The sequence below is a fragment of the Eretmochelys imbricata genome, chromosome 7 (assembly GCF_965152235.1).
Source record: "Eretmochelys imbricata isolate rEreImb1 chromosome 7, rEreImb1.hap1, whole genome shotgun sequence".
In the NCBI taxonomy this organism is placed as follows: Eukaryota; Metazoa; Chordata; order Testudines; family Cheloniidae; genus Eretmochelys; species Eretmochelys imbricata.
In genome coordinates this window covers 62292420-62312619 of record NC_135578.1, presented here as the reverse complement: position 1 = coordinate 62312619, position 20200 = coordinate 62292420, and the positions used below count along the sequence as shown (strand labels likewise).

At 41.3% G+C, this 20200-nt stretch overlaps 1 protein-coding gene across 1 annotated transcript in view; it reads right to left on the bottom strand.

Annotated features, from left to right (window-relative positions):
- KAT6B (lysine acetyltransferase 6B) overlaps nt 1-20200 on the bottom strand; it is a 200496-nt gene that overhangs the window by 65775 nt on the left and 114521 nt on the right. The window contains exons 3-8 of the mRNA XM_077821053.1: nt 19539-19647; nt 12634-12749; nt 12292-12373; nt 9076-9208; nt 1533-2464; nt 433-554 (exon numbers count right to left, since the gene is read on the bottom strand). Coding sequence (XP_077677179.1) covers nt 433-554; nt 1533-2464; nt 9076-9208; nt 12292-12373; nt 12634-12749; nt 19539-19647 — 1494 coding nt within the window. The remainder of the gene's footprint in view (nt 1-432; nt 555-1532; nt 2465-9075; nt 9209-12291; nt 12374-12633; nt 12750-19538; nt 19648-20200) is intronic.

Sequence of the window (20200 nt, the reverse complement as noted above, 5' to 3'; positions counted from 1 at the left end):
ACATAAAGCAGTGAAGTTCTATACTGATCATAAAATCCAGTTTTGCATTTCTTATAGAAGAGTGACAGGACACTGACATTATCTGGTGGCTTTTCATAGTGCCTGCTTTCTGCATAGACGGCTGGAAAGGATCAGGATTTTAGTCTTTGATTCCTTGTCTAGCCAATAGGAGGTAGATACCTAAAATCCACAAGTGTCACACATCTGATTCACTCCACCGGGATGACAGCACTCCAATCTAAGGGAATACTATTTTATACAGAACTTCTCCACTAAACATACATCAAGTACGATACACTTGGTCAAAGGAGTGTATCAAAAATACCATGAGGCTGAATGAACATCAGAAAAATAATTCAGTGTTAATTTATAGAGGTAATTGAATTGACCACAACATGGTTCATTACTGAAATGATTTTCAGTTAGTCTTACCTCCAGAGAAAGTTCCCGAGCCTGCTTAAAAACTTCCACATCCTCCTCTGTAACAATTTCCTTGCTCCCCACCAGAATTACATCTGTATTTTCTTGTTTGATGCTTATTTTGATTTCTGTATCTGTTATTTAAAACCAGCAGAAGGTTTATTCACAGACATGAAGACCACGTCTTACAGTTCCTGAGTTGTACTCCTAAATAGCACTGCAGGCAGTGATGGCTCTTAGAAACTCCCATTCTAGTTTAGATTTGGACTCCTTTAAACCTGTTATAGCAACTATGCCCCTCCTCCCTCTCTAGTTTTTAAAATTGCGGCTGCAGGAGCAATTTTCAGTATTTTCTTGCTGGTCTCTTATAGGCCTTTATAGGCTAGTTGAACTGTACTAAATGAATTCTGAACACAAACCTCCTGAAATTGTTAAGTTGATACTAGTATATGTATAATGTATTCTAAGTCTCCAACGCTATTTCTCTATAAAAATAAAAATCTTGTGTCCCCTTCAGTGCTAGTTTAAACAAAAAACCTTTTTAAAAAATTAGGAAACCAGTGCTATGCTAAATGTACATTCAGACACTATAAATATATTTCCTCTTACTTAAATAAAAAAAAAAATCAGAAAAAGGACATTTTACAGCAGTACAGATCAAGTGTTGTGGAGACTGCAGCAGGATGGAATTGGTCATGAAAAAGCAATGGAGCAGAGGGAAATGAAGAATTGAAATGTCCATCATTATAAGCACTGACAGCACACAATCATAATGACAGCACTACTGCCAGAGAAAGGGCAGGGGAAAGAACAAGGAAGTAGCATGAAAGTGGCTACTCATGCGGTACTACAAGCCATAAGCAACGTTATGAAGGCATTTGGGGCTCCTAGTGCCACTACAGATGCAAAAATAATAATAAAACGGTGGTATAGTATTAGTCAGAAAAAACATTTTGGAGGTTTAGTCAGCATTAGGTAAAAGGTCAAAGTTTCATTGCTTTTGTATGAGAGTGAAGTAAGAATAAGAGAAATAGCTAAGACCTATGTGACAAAATAAGAATTTTGGTTTTGGACGGGACGCAGGTTTGGTTGGAGCTTTGACCTTTGCTTACCATCATCCTGATCAGGTTTAATCCTTCCGTCTGCCAAGCTCCCCTTCCCTGGTGAGGGGGTCCCCATCTGAGGGGTCACTTTATACTTTAATCTGCCTAGAATCCTGTGCTTTTTAAGGAAAGTTGTTCGCTTGAAGTGAGCAATTGCTTTAAAAGCACGTCCTCTAGACACACCCCATCCAGAGGTGGAGGAATGAGAAATAAACCTACTTCTAATCTCTTTCTTTCCATAGAAATGGGTATTAGATTTTGATGTGGAAGATAACTCTGGTTTACGACGCATACGTTTGGGTGGTGCATAACTCGGGTGTCCCTTTTTTCGAGACTGTCCCTGGGTGGTATAAATATGAGAAAGTCCATCAAAGAGTCCCTTTAGCTGACTGTTATTAGGAAGGCTGCTAAAGGAGGGTGCACTTGACTGACTGGAAGAACTTTGGGGAGAGTTAGAAGAGGTGGAAGTGCAGGATTTTTGTGAACTGGGGCTCTGACCAGAGATGGGAGTTGGGGGTGGAAGTGAAGAAGGTGGAGGTTTTAGCTTTTGTGTGGTACCTGTAGCCAACACATGAGAAGTGCATGACTGTTTCTGAGAGACCTTTTTCCTTGGACGATAGTGCTTTGAAAAGTCTATTATTTCACCTCGTGATCTGCGACCATCGGGTGATGGTGTAAAAAACTTAGTAAGGCCATCAATGAGCCCTTTGGTTTTCTTGTTAACTTTAAGTGTAGAGGCAGATATGTAGGTGGAGGTGGTGGTGATTTTGGTGGTGGCACCAGGCCGAGTGGGGTCTGTAACAGGCAATCTGCTGCTTGAATCCTTCACAGATGCAGCATGACCAGATGAAGGTGTGGTACAGACTTTAGTCTTTTGACCCCTACCAGGTGACCCCCTTCCTGTGAATGCATTCATGGATCCTTCATCACTGGTTACAGACCTATGCAAAAATTTGGAAAATAAAATCAGCATTAAAAAAACTACAAAAACTGCTGACAAAACACTTCTACATAAAACATATATGCCATTGCACTTAAAAGTCAAGAGTGTAACAGTGACCCTTAAAAATACGTATGCACTACTGACACATGATTCACTGAATGAAAGTGAGCCGCTGATACCTATCAGATTTCACTGGGTAGTTCACAGCATGTACCAGTAGTAAGGAGGTGGGATAGAAAAGTCTTCAGTATATACAACACATTTTTTAAAGGAAAAATATTCTCTTCTGACAGAGAGAAAAACTGTTAACATACTGTTTTTGTTCACATCAAACACTTCATTGCTGTGAAATTTGTAACATACATCCAGGAGATGCACATGTCCTGTGCTACAAAGTATACATAGCATATCAAAACATTGTATTGATTTCAGCAGAATGTTCACTAAAAGACAGCAGAGGTGTTCCACCAGTATGGGGAAATAATACAGCCAATCTTCAGTAAACTGGTATTTTTGTATGATTTTATTAGATTACACTGATGAAATTAGTATTTTTTTTTTTATAAAAGACCACAAAAATATCCCTTTAAAAAAAATGAAGCTCTAAAGGCGGAATGAGGTAGTTTATGCATGGCACTACCCATACAGCTAACAAAGCGACCACTCTATTTAAAAAAATAAAAGTGCAGTTAAAGCAAAAAATAAATAGAGGGAAACAGCAAAAGCATAAATAAAATAATGATCAAAGAAAAGTCATAACTGGGTTAGGCATGATGTGGAAGAGCTTGAGGAGAAGTGGTAAAGTTTACTAAGAACGATCAGAGGACATGCTCCAGACCAAAGCTTACATTAAAAAATGCTGATTTAGCTGATGGCTAATGACTGAATGAGACGACAGAACACTGAAGGGAATACTGAAGAATGGTATTTTGTTGAAGTAAATACAAACTGAACAGCTGAGCTTATTCATAGTAAAGAAATACATGTCATCAGGAAGTGTTATACTGCAAACCCAAACAAAGCTGCATAATTACATCAAATTATTCCACTCCTTCTCCTCTCCCACAAATGCATCCTTACATTTATTTAAAACATTTGTGTATTTTGCAGAGGAAGGTTTCCTTCCACAGATTTTTCTCTTGTGAAGCTGAAACAATTAATTCCAACAGATTACTTTTAGTTAGAGATGGAACAGCCTGGGGCTACCATCTGGTACCTGAACTCCAAGAGCCCACCAGCCTTAAAACTGGCCGCTGCTTCTCTCTCACACATCATTGAATTTGGGTAGCTGAAGAGCTCTTAAAATTCCCAATCTTGTTTAAAAATACTATCTTTTTCTCTAAAGTCTTCTGAATCTGTTGATGCCAGAAGTTCATATTTCTAGTTACAACACATATTGTCAGTACCAGATGTGCCAATAACCATCTGTGCCCAGAAGTTAACAAGCACCTGGTGTTATTTAATCTCCCGCAGTAACTTGTCTGTTCAGGGTTCCATACAGAGGTCCTTTTAAGCAGTGCTATTCCACTAGTACGGGATAAGATTCCATACACTATATCAAAAGGGCTAAGCAGCTTCAGCAACTTTATACGCATTAAGGTCCAGCACCATATGAAAGATGGCTAGATTCACTACCTCCCATACCCTCGTACTGCTTTTAAAGTGGGATTATTTCTGCAGTAGATTTCATCTAGGGAATTATTCTTCTCTAGTCTTATTACCCATCCTTGTAAATTAAGATATAATCCCATTTTTAAGGAATATTGTTCAGTGGGAAACCATACACTCTTGAGTTTTAATGACAGAAATACATAGATACAATTGAGAAAACGGGGAAATAATTTATTCTTGCATAAATCCTACAAATCAGTCACCAGGATTACCAAAGAATCCTCAGACACAAGTGGGGAATGAGAATTTTATAGTCAAAACCATCATGCAAGCTCTTTCAGAGGACTTGCCCGTTTTTAAATGTAGCATTTATTATATGGTTGTAGTGCAATGACCCAAATAGTTAAAGGTAACAGTGGTACCACATGTCATTCTCAATGTTTCCACTTTGTTTTAGTGGAAGTGAAATCAAGGCCCTTAGGTGCCGTCCCCCGCCATGCCACAACATGCACCCTACTTGGGTGATTGGATTTCAGCATCCCAAACTTGGCCCAAAGTTCTCTCTAGGGACTACTTAGTGAGGAGGATAATGGGGCAACAGCACTACTACAGTGAGAGGCTGAGACAGCTCTTACTTTTTTTTTTTCCTTTTTTTTTTTTTTTTTTTTTTATAAACTCCTACCCTTGTACTTATCCCCAAAGTGAAGTAGAGAGTCTAGGGTTTCCCCTCCCTACTCCCTTGCTGGTGTGCTTCTCGCAGTCCCCTGGTTAATACCTTCATTTCTCCCCAGGGCTCCTCCAACCTTATCAGGGACATGGAGAAGCCAGAGCGAGGGCGAGCTGGAAAATCCCTCACTTACCTCCACACAGGTGCCCCTTAATGCCCCCTTCATTACCAACACTTCTTCGAAAACAAAGGGAAATTCACTGCCCAAAAACTTGGTTAATGCAGAGTTAAGGTTGCCAGTAGTGCCTCAGACCCTTCCAGAACATCAAATACACCTATACTTAAGTCTAAGGTGATGACTCCCTTACCGCTGCCCTCCTGCAATTGGCAATAGGCACTGGAACAAATCAAAACCTGACGTACCTCTAATAAAATCTGCGCTCAATTTTGTCCAACTCAATGCTACATCGTTACTGCTCTTCACACTTTCTTACTGACACTGGGCTAGGCTCATAGCATATTGATCAAGAGGTTAGTTGCAGCAAGTCACCACACCTCTCACAGCCATTTGAGGAGAAGTGCAGCTGATGCTAGAGGAATCAGGACTCATTCTCTCTCTCTCTGTGATACACAGGAGGTCTGAGCCGACAAAAGTTGTTAAAATGTCTATAGAGAGTTTTAGTTTGCAATGTTGTTGTGTCCATGTCAGTCCCGGGTATTAGAGAGACAAGATGGGTAAGGTAATATTTTTTATTGGACCAACTTCTGCTGGTGAGAGAGACAAGCTTTTGAGCTACACAGAGCTCTTCTTCAGCTCTTAAGACTGCTGTAACAGCTGCTACTGTCACCTCCAAATACTGACATTCCACTGTGCATGGCAGTAAGACAGGTGAATATAAGAACGCTTCATCCATTTCTAACACTGTCTTGCATATTCTCAGTGCCCATTAGAACTCCACATTATCTGCACTGGCTTTCACCAAGTGCCATGCACTCTCTCTGTCCTGCTCTACCGCTCTAGGGAGGTCTAGCAGCTTGGTGGCACACACCACAGTGCACTGCCAGTCTCAGTCAGGGCTAGGTAAAGGTGATGTGTCACAGGCACTGCCTAGGACAAGGATGAATAGGTGTTAGAATCTGGCAACTCTTTGGTGGTTTGTCAAGAGCAAGTGAAGTGGTTGAATGTAGGTCATGCTTAACTAATTTGTGTTTACTAAGCCTGACCTACACTCGACCTAATAGTTTCCATCACATTATTCTTGTGCACTTTTCACGCTGTCCTCCAGCTGCTCAGGAAGGGTACAGTCTTATGCTTTCTCACAGTGATGTAAGGGGGCAGGGTTAAGGTTTTGTGGCAGACTTCCTCTAACAATATATATCACAGTTGTCAAAGGTTTAAGTTTGTTTTACTGTAACTCTTTGTTAGTCATTCAGAGGTTTAAGTATAGGTGCCTCTGACATTCTAGAGAAGTATAAGATGCTGCCAGTCAACCTTAACTCTGCATTAACCAAGTTTTTAGGCAGTGAATAGTAAATTTTTCACAATGTGGAGTGAAGAAATCTTAGGATGGTTTTAGGTGTGTAGAGAAAAATTTGATAGGGGCCATAGGACTGGGGCAAGTAGTAGAGTTCATTAATGATTGTGAAGCTCTCCTACAGTACAGCGATGAGAGCCATTCAAGTACAAATGAATAGCACTGGAGGAAAGCGTTGAGGAGCACATGCAGGGGCAAAGGTAGGAACATGTGTTGGACGGTGACATGCTACTATCCTTCTCATCTTGCTTTGCAGATTCAAATAACCCATTCCTCACATTCAACATTAATGCAAAAGTTTGACTCAGCTTCTGTCAGGGTTCCCTCCCCACTCTGAACTCTAGGGTACAGATGTGGGGACCTGCATGAAAGACCCCCTAAGCTTATTTCTACCAGCTTAGGTTAAAACTTCCCCAAGGCACAAACTCTTTGCCCTTGGACGGTACGCTGCCACCACCAAGTGATTTAACAAAGAATGAGGGACAGGACCACTTGGAGTTCCTATTCCCCCAAAATATTCCCCAAGCCCTTACACCCCCTTTCCTGGAGAGGTTTGAGAATAATATCCTAACCAATTGGTTACAAAGTGATCACTGACCCAAACCCCTGGGTCTTAGGATAATAGAGAAACCAGTCAGGTTCTTAAAAGAAACAGAACTTTAATTGAAGAAAAGGTGAAAGAATCACCTCTGTAAAATCAGGATGGTAAGTACTTTACAGAATAACAAAAGACTCAAAAACACAGAGGATTCCCCTCTAGGCAAAACTTAAAGTTACAAAAACAGGGATAAACCTCTTAGCACAGGGAAAATTCACAAGCTAAAACAAAAGATAACCTAACGCATTTCTTTCCTATTACTTACTATTTCTGCAATACTAGATGCTTAGTTCAGATATAGCTCAGGGAGATGTATTTTCCCCTGCCCTGTTTCCTGGCTGGCTCCGAGAGACACAGACAAAAAACCTTTCCCGACAGATTTGAAAGTATCTTCTCCCCTTCTTGGTCCTTTTGGTCAGGTCCCAACCAGGTTATCTGAGCTTCTTAATCCTTTACAGGGTAAAGAGGGATTTTATGTTATCCTTAGCTGTATGTTTATGACAGCTTCTCTGCTGGGCCCAATGTGTTACCAACTCATCAACCTGCCTCTCTGATGATCACCTCTCTCTTTGATTTTGCCATAGTAGTGGGGATATCCAGGGTACAACCTGAACCACAGTAGTACAGCAATAAAGACGTGGAGAAAGGGGATGGCAGAGGAACTTCATTGTGAAATGGAGGTGTCAACCGAGTGAATATCATCCCAGATTTGCTGAAGATAATGAAACTAGGACTCAGTCCTAAAACCTACTGATACAATTGCCAAAAAACCAGAACAATCCTGGAGAACCAGGAGATCGGTTCACTCTAACTATGCAGCAGTGTTTGCACAGTCATCTTCTCCTTCTAACACCACAATGTGGGATGGATGGTCACTGGGCTCCCACAAAGGATGTTACAAATCCATCAACTTTTTAACATTTGCACTTGATTCCCAAATAGTAACTGTCATTATTAGATAAGCAAAAAGTAATTTATGTGCTCTAGACCTTGCAAGCTGATGCTATAGTGTCAAGACATGGCAATCAATGGTGTGCATACATCACTGAACCTCACTCTTGCAACAAGAAATGTATGAGTGATCACCACAGATGTGCTTAGTGAAAAGTTGATGAAATGAATCAATGAGATGGCTTTAAATTTTGCCCCCTTTTTTTTTAGGTTGTCTTTTTAGTCCATGCTATCGATGTTCCTTTCTTTACTCTGCTTTCTCTTGTGTGTGAGCATGAAAAGATGGTGAGAAGGACAAAGGAGGTAGCTAGCTCCTCCACCCACAACAGCCCTCCCTCCAGCTTTAAGATGTCCAAGAAGTCTGTGTTCAGTTATATAAATGTTCACTGGGAAGCGGGGTGCCAAAGGTCTACAGTACCCTCTTCTCTCAGACATTAATACCCATGGGCTGGAGAGAAGCATGAGGAACTGCAGCCCGCTCCCCTCCTGACTGGCATTACTTAGCAACAGCAAAGGTCAAAAAAGTTATTTTTCCAAAGTAACTCTGGACTCAATAGTTCGGTCTCATGGATACCTCTGGGCCTTGAACTGAGCACTGACTCGTTATGGAGCTTGTGTTGTAGGCAGGGATTTTATATACATTAAGAGGGAATGTGTACCAATTTTAGGAGGTGGCGAGCAGCATTTCTGAAATAGCATATTCTTGCAAATAAATACTCAACACAGAACAGTGTTGAATAGGCAACAAATCAATTGGAGGAAACCTTGCAAGACATCTTTTGGGGTGAGGTGAATTACATTTTTCACTTTATCAGTGTATATCATCCATTTGATATGGATTGTGCTGATAACCCAGGTATGATAGTTGTTTTTTTTAAAGTAATCAATCATATGGCTATTTATTATTGAGGACTGTTGGTACCATTTGGATTTGGGAAATAACACTGTTCACATATGAATTTAAGTTTAATTCCTTCCCTAGATCCAACAGTGATTCTTTTTAAAGTGATGCAAACTTTTAGGATAACTTTTTGCTGCCATCAGAAGACTCAGAAATATCTACTGTACTTAATTATTTTCCATTACATTGAACATGATGCATAATAGGTGCTGCTCATCATGTGATTTTTTTTCAGGCTGTAGTACTCAGCAAAAGCAGTAGTGTAATTTTAAATAAACTGTCACCTAAAATCTCATTGTATTACATTTTCAAGAACACTATAATCAACTGGAAAAAGGGAACCTACAACATTCGTTGCTTTAGTTTATTTTTAGGTCGTCCAATAGGTTTTGCATATCGTCGTCTTATTTGCGCAGCTTTCTCGTGAAGTAGCTTTCTTCCCTTCTTCTTTGGTCTGCAGACCTGGCAAATCCACATCCCTGCATTGATTAAGAAAAAACAATTGTTTTAACTGTACATGCATGTAGTGTGTGTCCAGTTTGTACCCAAGGTATAGAAAGCTACATCTCAGGTGCATTATTCTAACAAATTCTACTTCAGCAAAAAGGATGGTTTGGGGAAGGGAAGAAAAACTCTCTCTACAGTTCAGAAGGACAGCTTTGCCCTTCCTATAGCAACAAGGATCACGGGGGAGTGGCACTAGCAAAAGGATTCTAACATGTCTCCTCTTTCTACTGCCAGACAGACCTCTCCCCATCCAGGAAGTACCAGACCAAGCTTTCAATTGAAAACAAAATGATATATGTGAAGAGTTTTACTGTATCTTCAGCGTCTATGTTCTCTCAGTTTCATATTGTTAATTACCCTCGTTTAGGTTTCCTGGACCAGTCAATAGGAGGCTGAGGAAGAACACTAGAGAACACAATCATTAGGCTTCTCACCATACAAACCCCTCTGCTGAGAGCATAACAAAAGCTCTGTTGTGCTAACATAGTAGAATCTTGGTATGGCTTTCACACAACAAGATACCTTAATTCAACACTTATCAAGCTTATGTTACAATCTGCCTTGGGGGACACTAAGAGTTTCCTGGGCACCAAGCATACCAATGTGTGGTGAGTTGTCCTGATCTAGAGAGAAAGCTCCACTACACTCTGCCTCCTTGAAATCCCATCTACATTGTAAAACCTACGTTGGATGAAATGGGTTACAGCATGGTAGTGTGTCTGCACAATTTTTTGGTCTTACAGTGTAGAAAGGACAAAATCATGCTCTGTATCGTACTGAAGCCCTGCTAAGGTTCAAGGGCTCAGCACGGTTAAAACATGTTTTAGTTCCATCCATGATGTACGATGAACAGTATTTTAACCCTGTCAGGGGGACTGCTATGTTTTAACAAGATCCCCCAACTCATTATATTTTACAGTGTAGATAGATCAGCCTGCTAAATCAACACTCAGGCTGGCTATTGCTCTTGAAACCATTTTCAAAAAGCTGTGATCAAAATAGCTGTAATATGGCTGTATGTCTATGCTCCACATTATTAAACCAACTTAAAAGTGTATTTGAAAGCCACAGAAATTTGCAACAGGCTTAAGATACTGCATGATTGTCGTGGGGGCAGAGTGGGGGGTTGTTCACAATGGTAACTGAAACTGTGATAGCTACAATTGTATCTATCTGTGAAAATCACACAAGACGACAACTGTTTGCAAACATTGTTTTAACTAGTAGGGTTCTGCTGTCAGCATGGACAAAATTTAATGTCCTGCTGACTCAACGAGGAGTCCTTGTGGCACCTTAGAGACTAACAAATTTATCTGAGCGTATGCTTTCATGGGCTAAAACCCACTTCATCAGATGTATGGAGTGAAAAATGCAGTAGGTAGGTATACGTATTACAGAACATGAAAAGATGGGAGTTGTCTTACCAAGTGGGGGGTCAGTGCTAACTAGGCCAATTCAAACAGGCTGGATGTACCCTATTCCCAACAGTTGATACGAAGGGGTGAATATCAGAGGGAAAATTACTTTTTGTAGTGCTAATGAGGGTGCATGTGGCCCATTCCCAACAGTTGACAAGAAGGTATGAGTATCAACAGAAGAAAAATTACTTTTTGTAGTGACCCAGCCACTCCCAGTCTTTATTCAGACCTAATTTTTCAGACCTAATTTGATGGTATCAAGTTTTCAAATTAATTCCAGTTCTACAATTTCTTGTTGAAGTCTGTTTTTGAAATTTTTTTGTTGAAGAATGGCCACTGATTCCCACCAGTCCCACTTCCTTCTCTTAAAGTATTTTGCTCTTTTCAGAACATGTGTGTTCAGTTGGAGCTTCCAGATTCTAGATATGCTCAGTATACTTCATACTGGCTGCAGTGCTGAAAATTCCCCACTCCTCATTTCCTATGGGCCCTTTAGACCTTTTCCGTACAGTTCTATTCCAAGATCCTGAAATAGTTCTTGAAAGCCATTTCAAGTAACATGGTTTTGCCAGATGATGCAAGCACTAGTAGATGGTGAAAAACTTAGTTGTTGACAACTGGTCAAGCCTAGGTAGGGGATACAACTTAGAAACAATTAACAGTAGCAGGATTTTCCTTACCACTGTCCCAAAAATTTTCTGGAGGAGGCTAAACCATGTCACTGACAGTGGCAGCAGCACGGTTTCTTTTATCATTGTTTGGTAAGGCAAATTGTTTTAGAACCTTGTCAACAGTAATTATGTTTAAAGAAGGTTGTATAGTAGTGGATGCTTTTGTTCCCAGTGTAGGTGGGGCCAAACTTTATAACACTGATAAATATATAATTTTGCCATGTTCACATCTATTTTCACCGTTCTCCAAACTCCCCTCCAAAATGTTAACCAGCTTATACATTTTAGAAAATATAAGGAGGCTCTACAAACCCATCTACATCAATGGCTCTTGAAAAAAAAGGCCAGATCATATCTAGCTGTAATTTAAAAGATATGGTGACTCAGCTATGCTAACAACCACCTAACCTTACTTGGCCAATGTTAAAGATGGGCAAATGAATACAAAAATATTGATTATTTAAGAAAAAGGGTGCTACAAAAACTTTGTATCTGGAGCAATTTTTATAATGAAATATAAGAAAAACCAGTGATCAGCAGTGATACAACAAAATGAGATATGACATACGGTACATATAATCCTAGATGGAGAAAGAGATCCTTTGAGAGAAGAGAGGAACTCTGACCACATGACTGTCAAATGGCTTTTTACAATGATATCCTCTGGAAGACACAAAGGAGGCTCTCTCCATGTGCCCTGATATGTCCTAGTGTGTATATCCCATATGCTGTCAGCTATGGCCTTCCCCAACAGCTTCACTCCGAATAATTAGTTCAGTGACTCAACTCATATTATAAAATTAATCAATAGCAATGTCTTTCACTTTGCAGGAAGGAATCTTAGGAGCAGTCAAGCTCAAGAGGCTTTGCTTTTCATGTTCAGGACCACACCGCTAAGCAATCTATAAATGCTGAAAGTCTAACTTGGCACTTGAACTTCCGGTCTAATTAATACAAGAATATCACCTTTAGGCATTCGGGAAAGTGGTGGGTCACAGCATTCCATGTGGAACCCTCTATCACAAGAATCGCAGAAGAGCATGTTATCCTGAAATTGAAAAAAAGGCTTAATACAAAGTTACTACAGATTCTGCATCAATACTTTTTGTATTTTTAAACCTGACAGTAAAAGAAAAAAAGAAACTGAAAACAGTGATTATAGAGCTTATTACATTATATAGAGGCTTATATTTTTACTCTTTTTAAAGTAGCCTGAAATTGTAAAGTTGAAGGGACTAGCCCACAGAATATGAGTGAATATGCAAACACGAACTCAAAAGACACTGTGCTATTAAAATATTAACTTACTGCATTTTTGCCTTGGATTCTACATGCACTGCATGTCTTGCATTCGATACACTGCCATCTTAAGGCCTTTACATTTGTTGTTAACTCAGGACAAAATTTCAAACATGATGGATGCCCTGCAAAATAGAGTATTTAAAATGTGTTGAGGTTTAATAGAGCTTCAACTCCTGTGTCCTACAACAGCTTTGACACCACTGCATTTTCCATCACTGGAATGCTGCCAATGTCAACCATTCTCAGAACTTTATATTATTAAACTTATTTTTCCTCTTCTGAAGAGGATATGAAATAGCTGCTCAGAATGCTTTAGTGTGGGGAGAGCTGGAAAGTGCACATTTACAGTAATCATAATGTGTCAATAAGTCTATAAGCACCTGAAACTGAATGATGTCTTGTCCAGGCTGTCTCCACAGCATATTAAACTATCACTCACTCTGAAAAAGATTCTTTTCATACACTTGAATTAATCCTTTTCATAGTAGCCACAGTGAACCATAACTTATTAAAGAGTTTAATATAATAGCATCAATATATTTCTAAATTTTAGAACTAGATTACAGTATTTTTAAAGTATGCACAAAGGAAAATCTAATAAAATATATTCAATTAACTATACAAATATATTCCTTTCATTTTAGTTATATTACTACTTACACTGTCCTACAACACACACATTTTATGGCAACAGTAAAATAAAAAATGTAACAAGATATTTATAAGTAAAAAACTTTTTAAAAAAAATCTTTGGCTTCAACCAGAAATAAGGTGTATCTGACCCCTGACCTCCTATGAAATGGACCCCCCTCTTTCATGAGAGTGAAATTTGGTGAGGAGACACAGTTCTCATGGTTAAGATAGTCAATTCCTCCTTCAAAGAATGCAAATTATCAGGAACCTTAGCAAATGCAATGGTATGTTTCTTCAGGATCAGTTGAACAATTATTGCCAATGACATCACTAGTAATCACCCTTAATTCTGACAAGGCAGACGTTATATTGATAGGAAAGGGCAAATCTTTAAAGGAAGAAGAATTTGCCAATTCTGTACCCACATTGATGATCAAGGCCATCAGACTACAAATTGTCAGGATGGTAAGAAGCTTTGGAGCCATACTAACTCATCACTATTTTTAGACAGGTGCATTGTCATAGCCACAAGGAATGCTCTCGTACATATCTATCAGTGCACTCTCAGAGGAGAGCCTAGCCATGTGATCCAAACTCTCTCCTCCTCCAAGTTAAACTGCTGTAAATCTATTTACTGGAGGATGAACTAAACCAGGAGTCTCAAACTCGCGGCCCACGGACCATCTGCAGCCCGCAAACCTCCCCAATGTGGCCTGCAGGGCTCCAGCAGTTTTGGGGCTGGGTCTCTCCCTTGGCTCCACCTGCCGCCCCGGGCACTCCCCTCCCCCCGGGTGATTTAAAATGGCCCAGGACCCTGGTAGCACAGAGGAGCTGAGTGGCACCTGCCTGTTCGCTTCACGTGTCTGCCGGCCCCTCCCTGGGGCCCCGGGGCGGCACTGTGCCTCTGCGTGCTGCCCCTGCCCCGAGCTCCCCTGTGGCCAATGGGAAGCAGCATGCGGAGGCCCCCCGGCCTGCCCCGCCTTGGAGCCCCAGGTAAGCGTTGCATCTCCTGACCCGCTTCCAGAGCCTGCATCCCCTTCCCACATACCCCCTCCTGGCCCCAAACTCTCTCCCAGAGCCTGCACCCTCCCCCACACTCCCAGCCCCCAAACTCCCTCCCAGAGACTGAAACCCCACCGCCTCCCCCAGCCCCTGCCCCAGTCCAGAGCCTGAACCCAGCACTCAAACTCCATCCCAGAGCCTGCACCCCAATCCCCTACCCCAGACCACCTCCCGAGCCCAAATTCCCTCCCAGAACCTTAGGCAGGTGGGGGGGACGGAGTTTTTGGGGGTGGGTTCTGGGTGGCATGAGTGACATTATTGGCCTGCTGGGACGACTGGAGGACTGGTACTGGCCCTAAGGTAAACTGAGTTTGAGATCCCTGAGCTAAACCATTACAAAAAAGCTAGATGGGATAAAGCATAAAAGAATTTCCTATCTTTGTCCTATCTCTAAAACCCGTCAACAGGCAGGGACATGACTACCTCAGGGAAGACCTCACCCCTCCATAATCCTTCAAGCAGCTTTGCTCCAAAGTAGCAATGCAGTGGGAGAAACCCAGTTTTAGACTATCAGGTGCTGGAGTAGAAAATTCATTAGGCAGAAGTTTTTATTTTAGTTGAGAGCAGATTTTCAAATTCTAATTTAGGCTCTGCCTCTGCCTCTATCATCTATGGCAACTGTCTCAACCTATCTGCCTCAGTTTCCTCATCTGTAAATTTGACAGACTTATGTTTATCATTGAGTGATTTTGTGACAAATCAGTTATCGTTTTTAAAGAACTATGAAAATAAGCATTATGCAACAGACAAGCAATTATTATCCTGCTAATCCAGAAATGCTAATATCCTGGGTTTCCAAGATTTTGTGGTCTTCTATTTCCACCATTCCTGTTATGCTATGCAATTCAGAAATATCACTTGCTTCCAATGGTCTTCTACGTGGAAGAGAATTATTCACAAGAGTGCCCTTATTTTTTAAGCAGAAAGGATCAGGACACCTGTCACAGTCAGGATGCAAGTAAAAATATTTTTAATAGCTGAAGGTATCTTAGTTGTTCGTTCCTCCTTCCAAACCAACCACCCTCTCCCAGTATTTTGGGATAAAAAAAATGGGACATGGGTCAGTAAATGAACAGAGAGTGGGAGGCAGCCCTCCCTATCCCCTTACTTTTGAATCCAATCCCCATTCTCTGAACTGAAGTTATCTGTCCCATGCCCTGCAAATCCCAATTCCCTTTCTCCTCTCTCTCTCTGCCCTGTCCGCTGCTGTTCTTGGTTTGTTCTTCTGTCCTCCTCCCCAAGCTCCCATGCCTCCGACTCCTTGCCCTTTGCCTTTTCAGTCTAACCTAGATTTGTACACATTAGCTAGATCCCACTCTCCCCTGCTGCCTAAATCTCCATCCATCTTCTCTTCCCCTTTTTTCTTACCTCCAACATAACTATCTCCTTCTGTCCTCTTTCCAAACATGTTCTACACTGACTGATTAAAAATGAGTCTGCACGACACTAGCTCAACTCTCCAAAGCTCTTTGGCACCTTTCACCTCTCAACTGTGCAGTGGGGAGCGAAAGCAATATCATGCTTCCTCTACACAGGTGAGAGGAAGCCAGAATGAGGATCAAAGGGCTATTAGGAAACTGCCAAAGCTGAACAATATCATCGTTACAGTGCACAGCAGCATCAGCAAGGCCAGGAGCAGGGTGACTAGATGCCCTAGTGGGCAAACTTTTTGGCCCAAGGGCCACATCTGAGAATGGAAATTGTATGGCAGACCATGAATGCTCACGAAATTGGGGGTTGGGGTGCGGGCTCCAGCTGGGGGTGCAGGCTCTGGGGTGGGGCCAGAAATGAGGAGTTCAGGGTGTGGGAGGGGGCTCCGGGCTGGGGTACAGGTGGGGTGAGGGCTCCAGCTGGGGTGCGAGCCCTGGGGTGGGGCTGGGGATGAGGAGTTGGGGGTGCAGAAGGGTGCTCTGGGCTGGGACCAAGGGGTTCAGAGAGTAGGAGAGGGATCAGGGCTGGGGCAGAGGGTTGGGGCGTGAGAGGGGTTCGGGGTGCAGGCTCTGGGCAGCGCTTACTCAAGCAGCTCCCAGAAGAGCAGCATGTCCTCCCTCCGGCTCCTACATGGAGGCGCAGCCAGGCGGCTCTGCACGCTGCCCTGTCTGCAGGTGCTTGGGGTGAAGGCAGAGTGCGAAGCCCCTTGGCTCCCCCTACACGTAGGAGCCAGAGGGGGGACATTTTGCTGCTTCCGGGAGCCATGCGAAGTGGGGCAAGCCCCGGACCCTGCTCCCCAGTGGGAACTCGAGGGCCAGATTAAAACATCTGAAGGGCCAGATGCGGCCCCCAGGCCATAGTTTGCCCACCCCGCCCTAGCTAGTTCTATATGTACACTGTTGGAGAAGGCCAGCAGTGAGCAGGACAGAGCTCCCCCAGATTTCAACTCTGAATGGTCTCTTTGTATCAGTGGTGAAAGAACCCTCCTCATGATGGAGGATTACAGTCACTTCAGAGGGAGTGCACCCAGGTCCTACACGATTGGGAAATGGAGATGAAGCCTGGTTCCCAACAAACCCCAGGGCCAGTTCCCCTTTCTTTTAGGGGTCTTCTCCCTCCCAACATTTCCCTCTGTTCTTGCTGGAGTCAGAGAACCCCTGTATGAAATGGCACATGTGACTGAAACAAAGAATGCAGGAGAGCATAGAAAAACATGCACTGATTATGGGCATTGCAGTTTAACCCCTGAATCCCAGTTCCACAGATAGACTTGCTCTGTCCAGCAACAATGCAGATTATTCCTACAGTTTCTTTTACCCCGGTACAGAGGAACCTGCTTGTAGGTGCGCTGCAATGTGCAAATCACAAGTCCAAATTACAACAAACCTCAACACAGTCAAATTTTTCTGTTTATATGGTGCTCTGAGATTGGTTTTTATTTTAAAAAATCATCAGTAACTAAACTTTAGCCATCTTGCGATCTGATTGGCAGTCTCAGCATTTCAATGTGTATATCTAATACGTCTTAGAAACTAATTAAAGATAATTTAGTCTTAATGAGGCAGAGAGAATGGATCAGTGTTAATTCAAATGGAAGCTGATCCATGAAAGTCAAGGCTTCCAATTCTAATGCTCCTTAGAACTGCCAGAGATTGTTTTATATTGGAAGAATAGCCGATATTTATTACATCCTGACTAATGCAAACCATGTTTGCAAAAAAGCCACTCTAACAAACTAAGTACCAATCCAGTTCTTTTCTAAAGAATATTAGATTTGGGATTGACAGAAAGCACAGAGAATTTGGTAAGTCACAAATAAAACAGTTAAAGGAAACATCAACTTTCTAACTTTCTATTGAAAATCCAGCAATTTGCTTTACTTTATGGTGTAAAAATACATTAGGATACATGCTTATGGAAGTCTATCGCAAAGGGACACAAATCAATTCAGAAATGGATAATGGCAAAACTTTATCCTGCATAAATGAAAGTTTCTCTTTTTTGAGTTATAGAAGTCCACATTCTAGTCTATGCTGTCCTGTTTTATCCAGGTACTTATATGAGCCCATCTGTGGCTCACATTACTGTGGTAATTTGAGTGCCTCACAATCTTTAATGTATTTATCCTCACAACACCCTATAAGATAGGAAAGTGCTATTATCCCCATTTTACAGATGAGGAACCAAGTCAAAGAGAGATTAAGGGCTTGCCTACACTGAAGTGCTTCAGTGTAGATATTATCTGCGTTAACGGACAGGATTCTCTTATCAGTGTAGGTAATCCATCTCCCCAAGAGGTGGCAGCTAGGTTGATGGAAGAATTCTTCCATCAACCTAGTGCTGTCCACATGGGAACTTAGGTTGTCTTAACTACAGCGCTCAGGGTGTGGTTATTCAGACTTCTGACCAATTTAATTAAACCAACCTAATTTTCTAGCGTAAACCAGGCATAAGTGACTTGCCCAAGGTCATGTAGGAAGTCTGCGGCAGAGCAAGGAACGATCCAGACAAAAAGGAAGAGTAAGAGCTAAGTATCATCTGCATACTTGTGTCTCCAATGACCAGCCAACCTCATTAATTCAATTAATGACCTCATACACACGTTAACCAAGAGGTGACAGAACAGACTGTGGGAAAAGTCCTATGGGAAAAGCCCTTTGGGAAAATGAGCAGCTATCTAAAAGTCCTTTATGGGTCTGCTCAAAAAGTACTTGCTATCAACACTAAGTTATCACTATCACAATATCGTACAAGATTAAGTTAACTCGGGCCAAAGTATTTCTAAACTCATACTCTGGATTTCACACATACAAAGCAAAGATTATGAAAATTCAGTATTTTAAGAAAGATTCTATGCTAAGAGGTTGAATGCAAATATAAATTTGCCGCAAACTTTGAAAGTTTGAAAGCCATGGAGCCAGCAGCACGGGAGAGTGTGATGACCAGGACGAAGCTGTCAGGGAGCTGGTCAGAAGAGAAAGGTGGGTTACTGTACACTGGGGGGAGGGAGAGAGAGAATGAGCATCTTAAGCAACTTTTCTTAAAACCATATAACATCTGGGGAAGATTTTCAAAGGTACAAGGGACATCAACTTTCCATGCAAATTGGATGCCTAACTGTCCTTGTGCTTTTGAAAGTCTCCCTCCGGTCTGCAGGGATGCATGACTGTACAATATTTATATAATTAACGTTAAAAAAATGTTTTAATCTTCAAGCATTATCGGTCCACAAATTGTTTCCTCCCCCCCACCCTCAGGATACACGTGGGGAAACTAGTATACTGGCACTTAGCTAATATTTCAAGTCATTTACTAAAATTACTATTTGTATTTTCATCCATATAATTTTTGTAAAACTTAATAGGATTTTATGTAAAATCGGCAGCAGTATAGATAATATCCAATTTCTTTATCCTCTACACCAGCTTCTTTTAAATACTGTAACTCAGTGCTTGTAAAAGGTATCAGACTGATAGCCTTGGAGATGATGGAAAAATTTTTGAAACATGGATGCCAGAGTTAGGTTTCTAAAATCAAAGCTTTTGCCCCAATTTTCAAAACTTGCTGCCCCCACTGACTTCAGGGGGAGCCAAAGTCATTTAGCTCCTTTGAAATTCAAGCCCAAATGAATAATTGAATTTAAGAATCTAATTTTTAGCTATCATGGTTTGAAAACTTGGCCTAAGACTATTTTGACTGTAACAGGAAATTTACATGCTGAACAATGACCAAAAAGATAGATTTACAGATGGCTCTTGTACAATTTGCAAGTAGAACCAACTTACCGCTGCTGCCACAGTCTGCACAGGAGAGCAGTTCTTCTGGTTTTTTTTCACGATTTGATTCTCTAGTCCCCAAACAAAAACTACATATTGGAATGGGATCAGCTCGTGGCTAGGGCAAAAATAAATACAAATTGTTGTTACTTCTCTTACACAAAAAGTGATATTCCAATCCTCTTTTCACAAAATCAGAAGACAATTTGCCTTCATTTTATTTTCTAAATGTTAGTTTCATGGTTTATCAGACACTTACTCTGGTATATGAAGTTAATTTTTCCTAATAGATATTATGTTGTAGTCATCTCCCTCACCTTACATTTAACACAAATATATACTTTGTGCCACAATAGTATCATTCATCATAGTAGTATCAAACTGTTTTATAAAAGTTCAGTTAGCCCCAAACAACATCCAGTTAAGGTAGTTTATCATCTTCTTTTACAGATGGGGAAAACAGTGGCATAAATGGTGAAATAACTTGCTCAGGGTTGCTTCACATCAGTTGGAAAGCCAGGAGCAACTACTCATTCCGTGCTCAGTTGTATCAATTTAGCTGGAATAAATGGGCCAAACGTGTTAACATAACCCAGTCACCTTCTAACATTAAACAGTGTTAAACAAGGTCTGGGATTTGGTATACACAGATCTCACCCTGCTTAGTACCA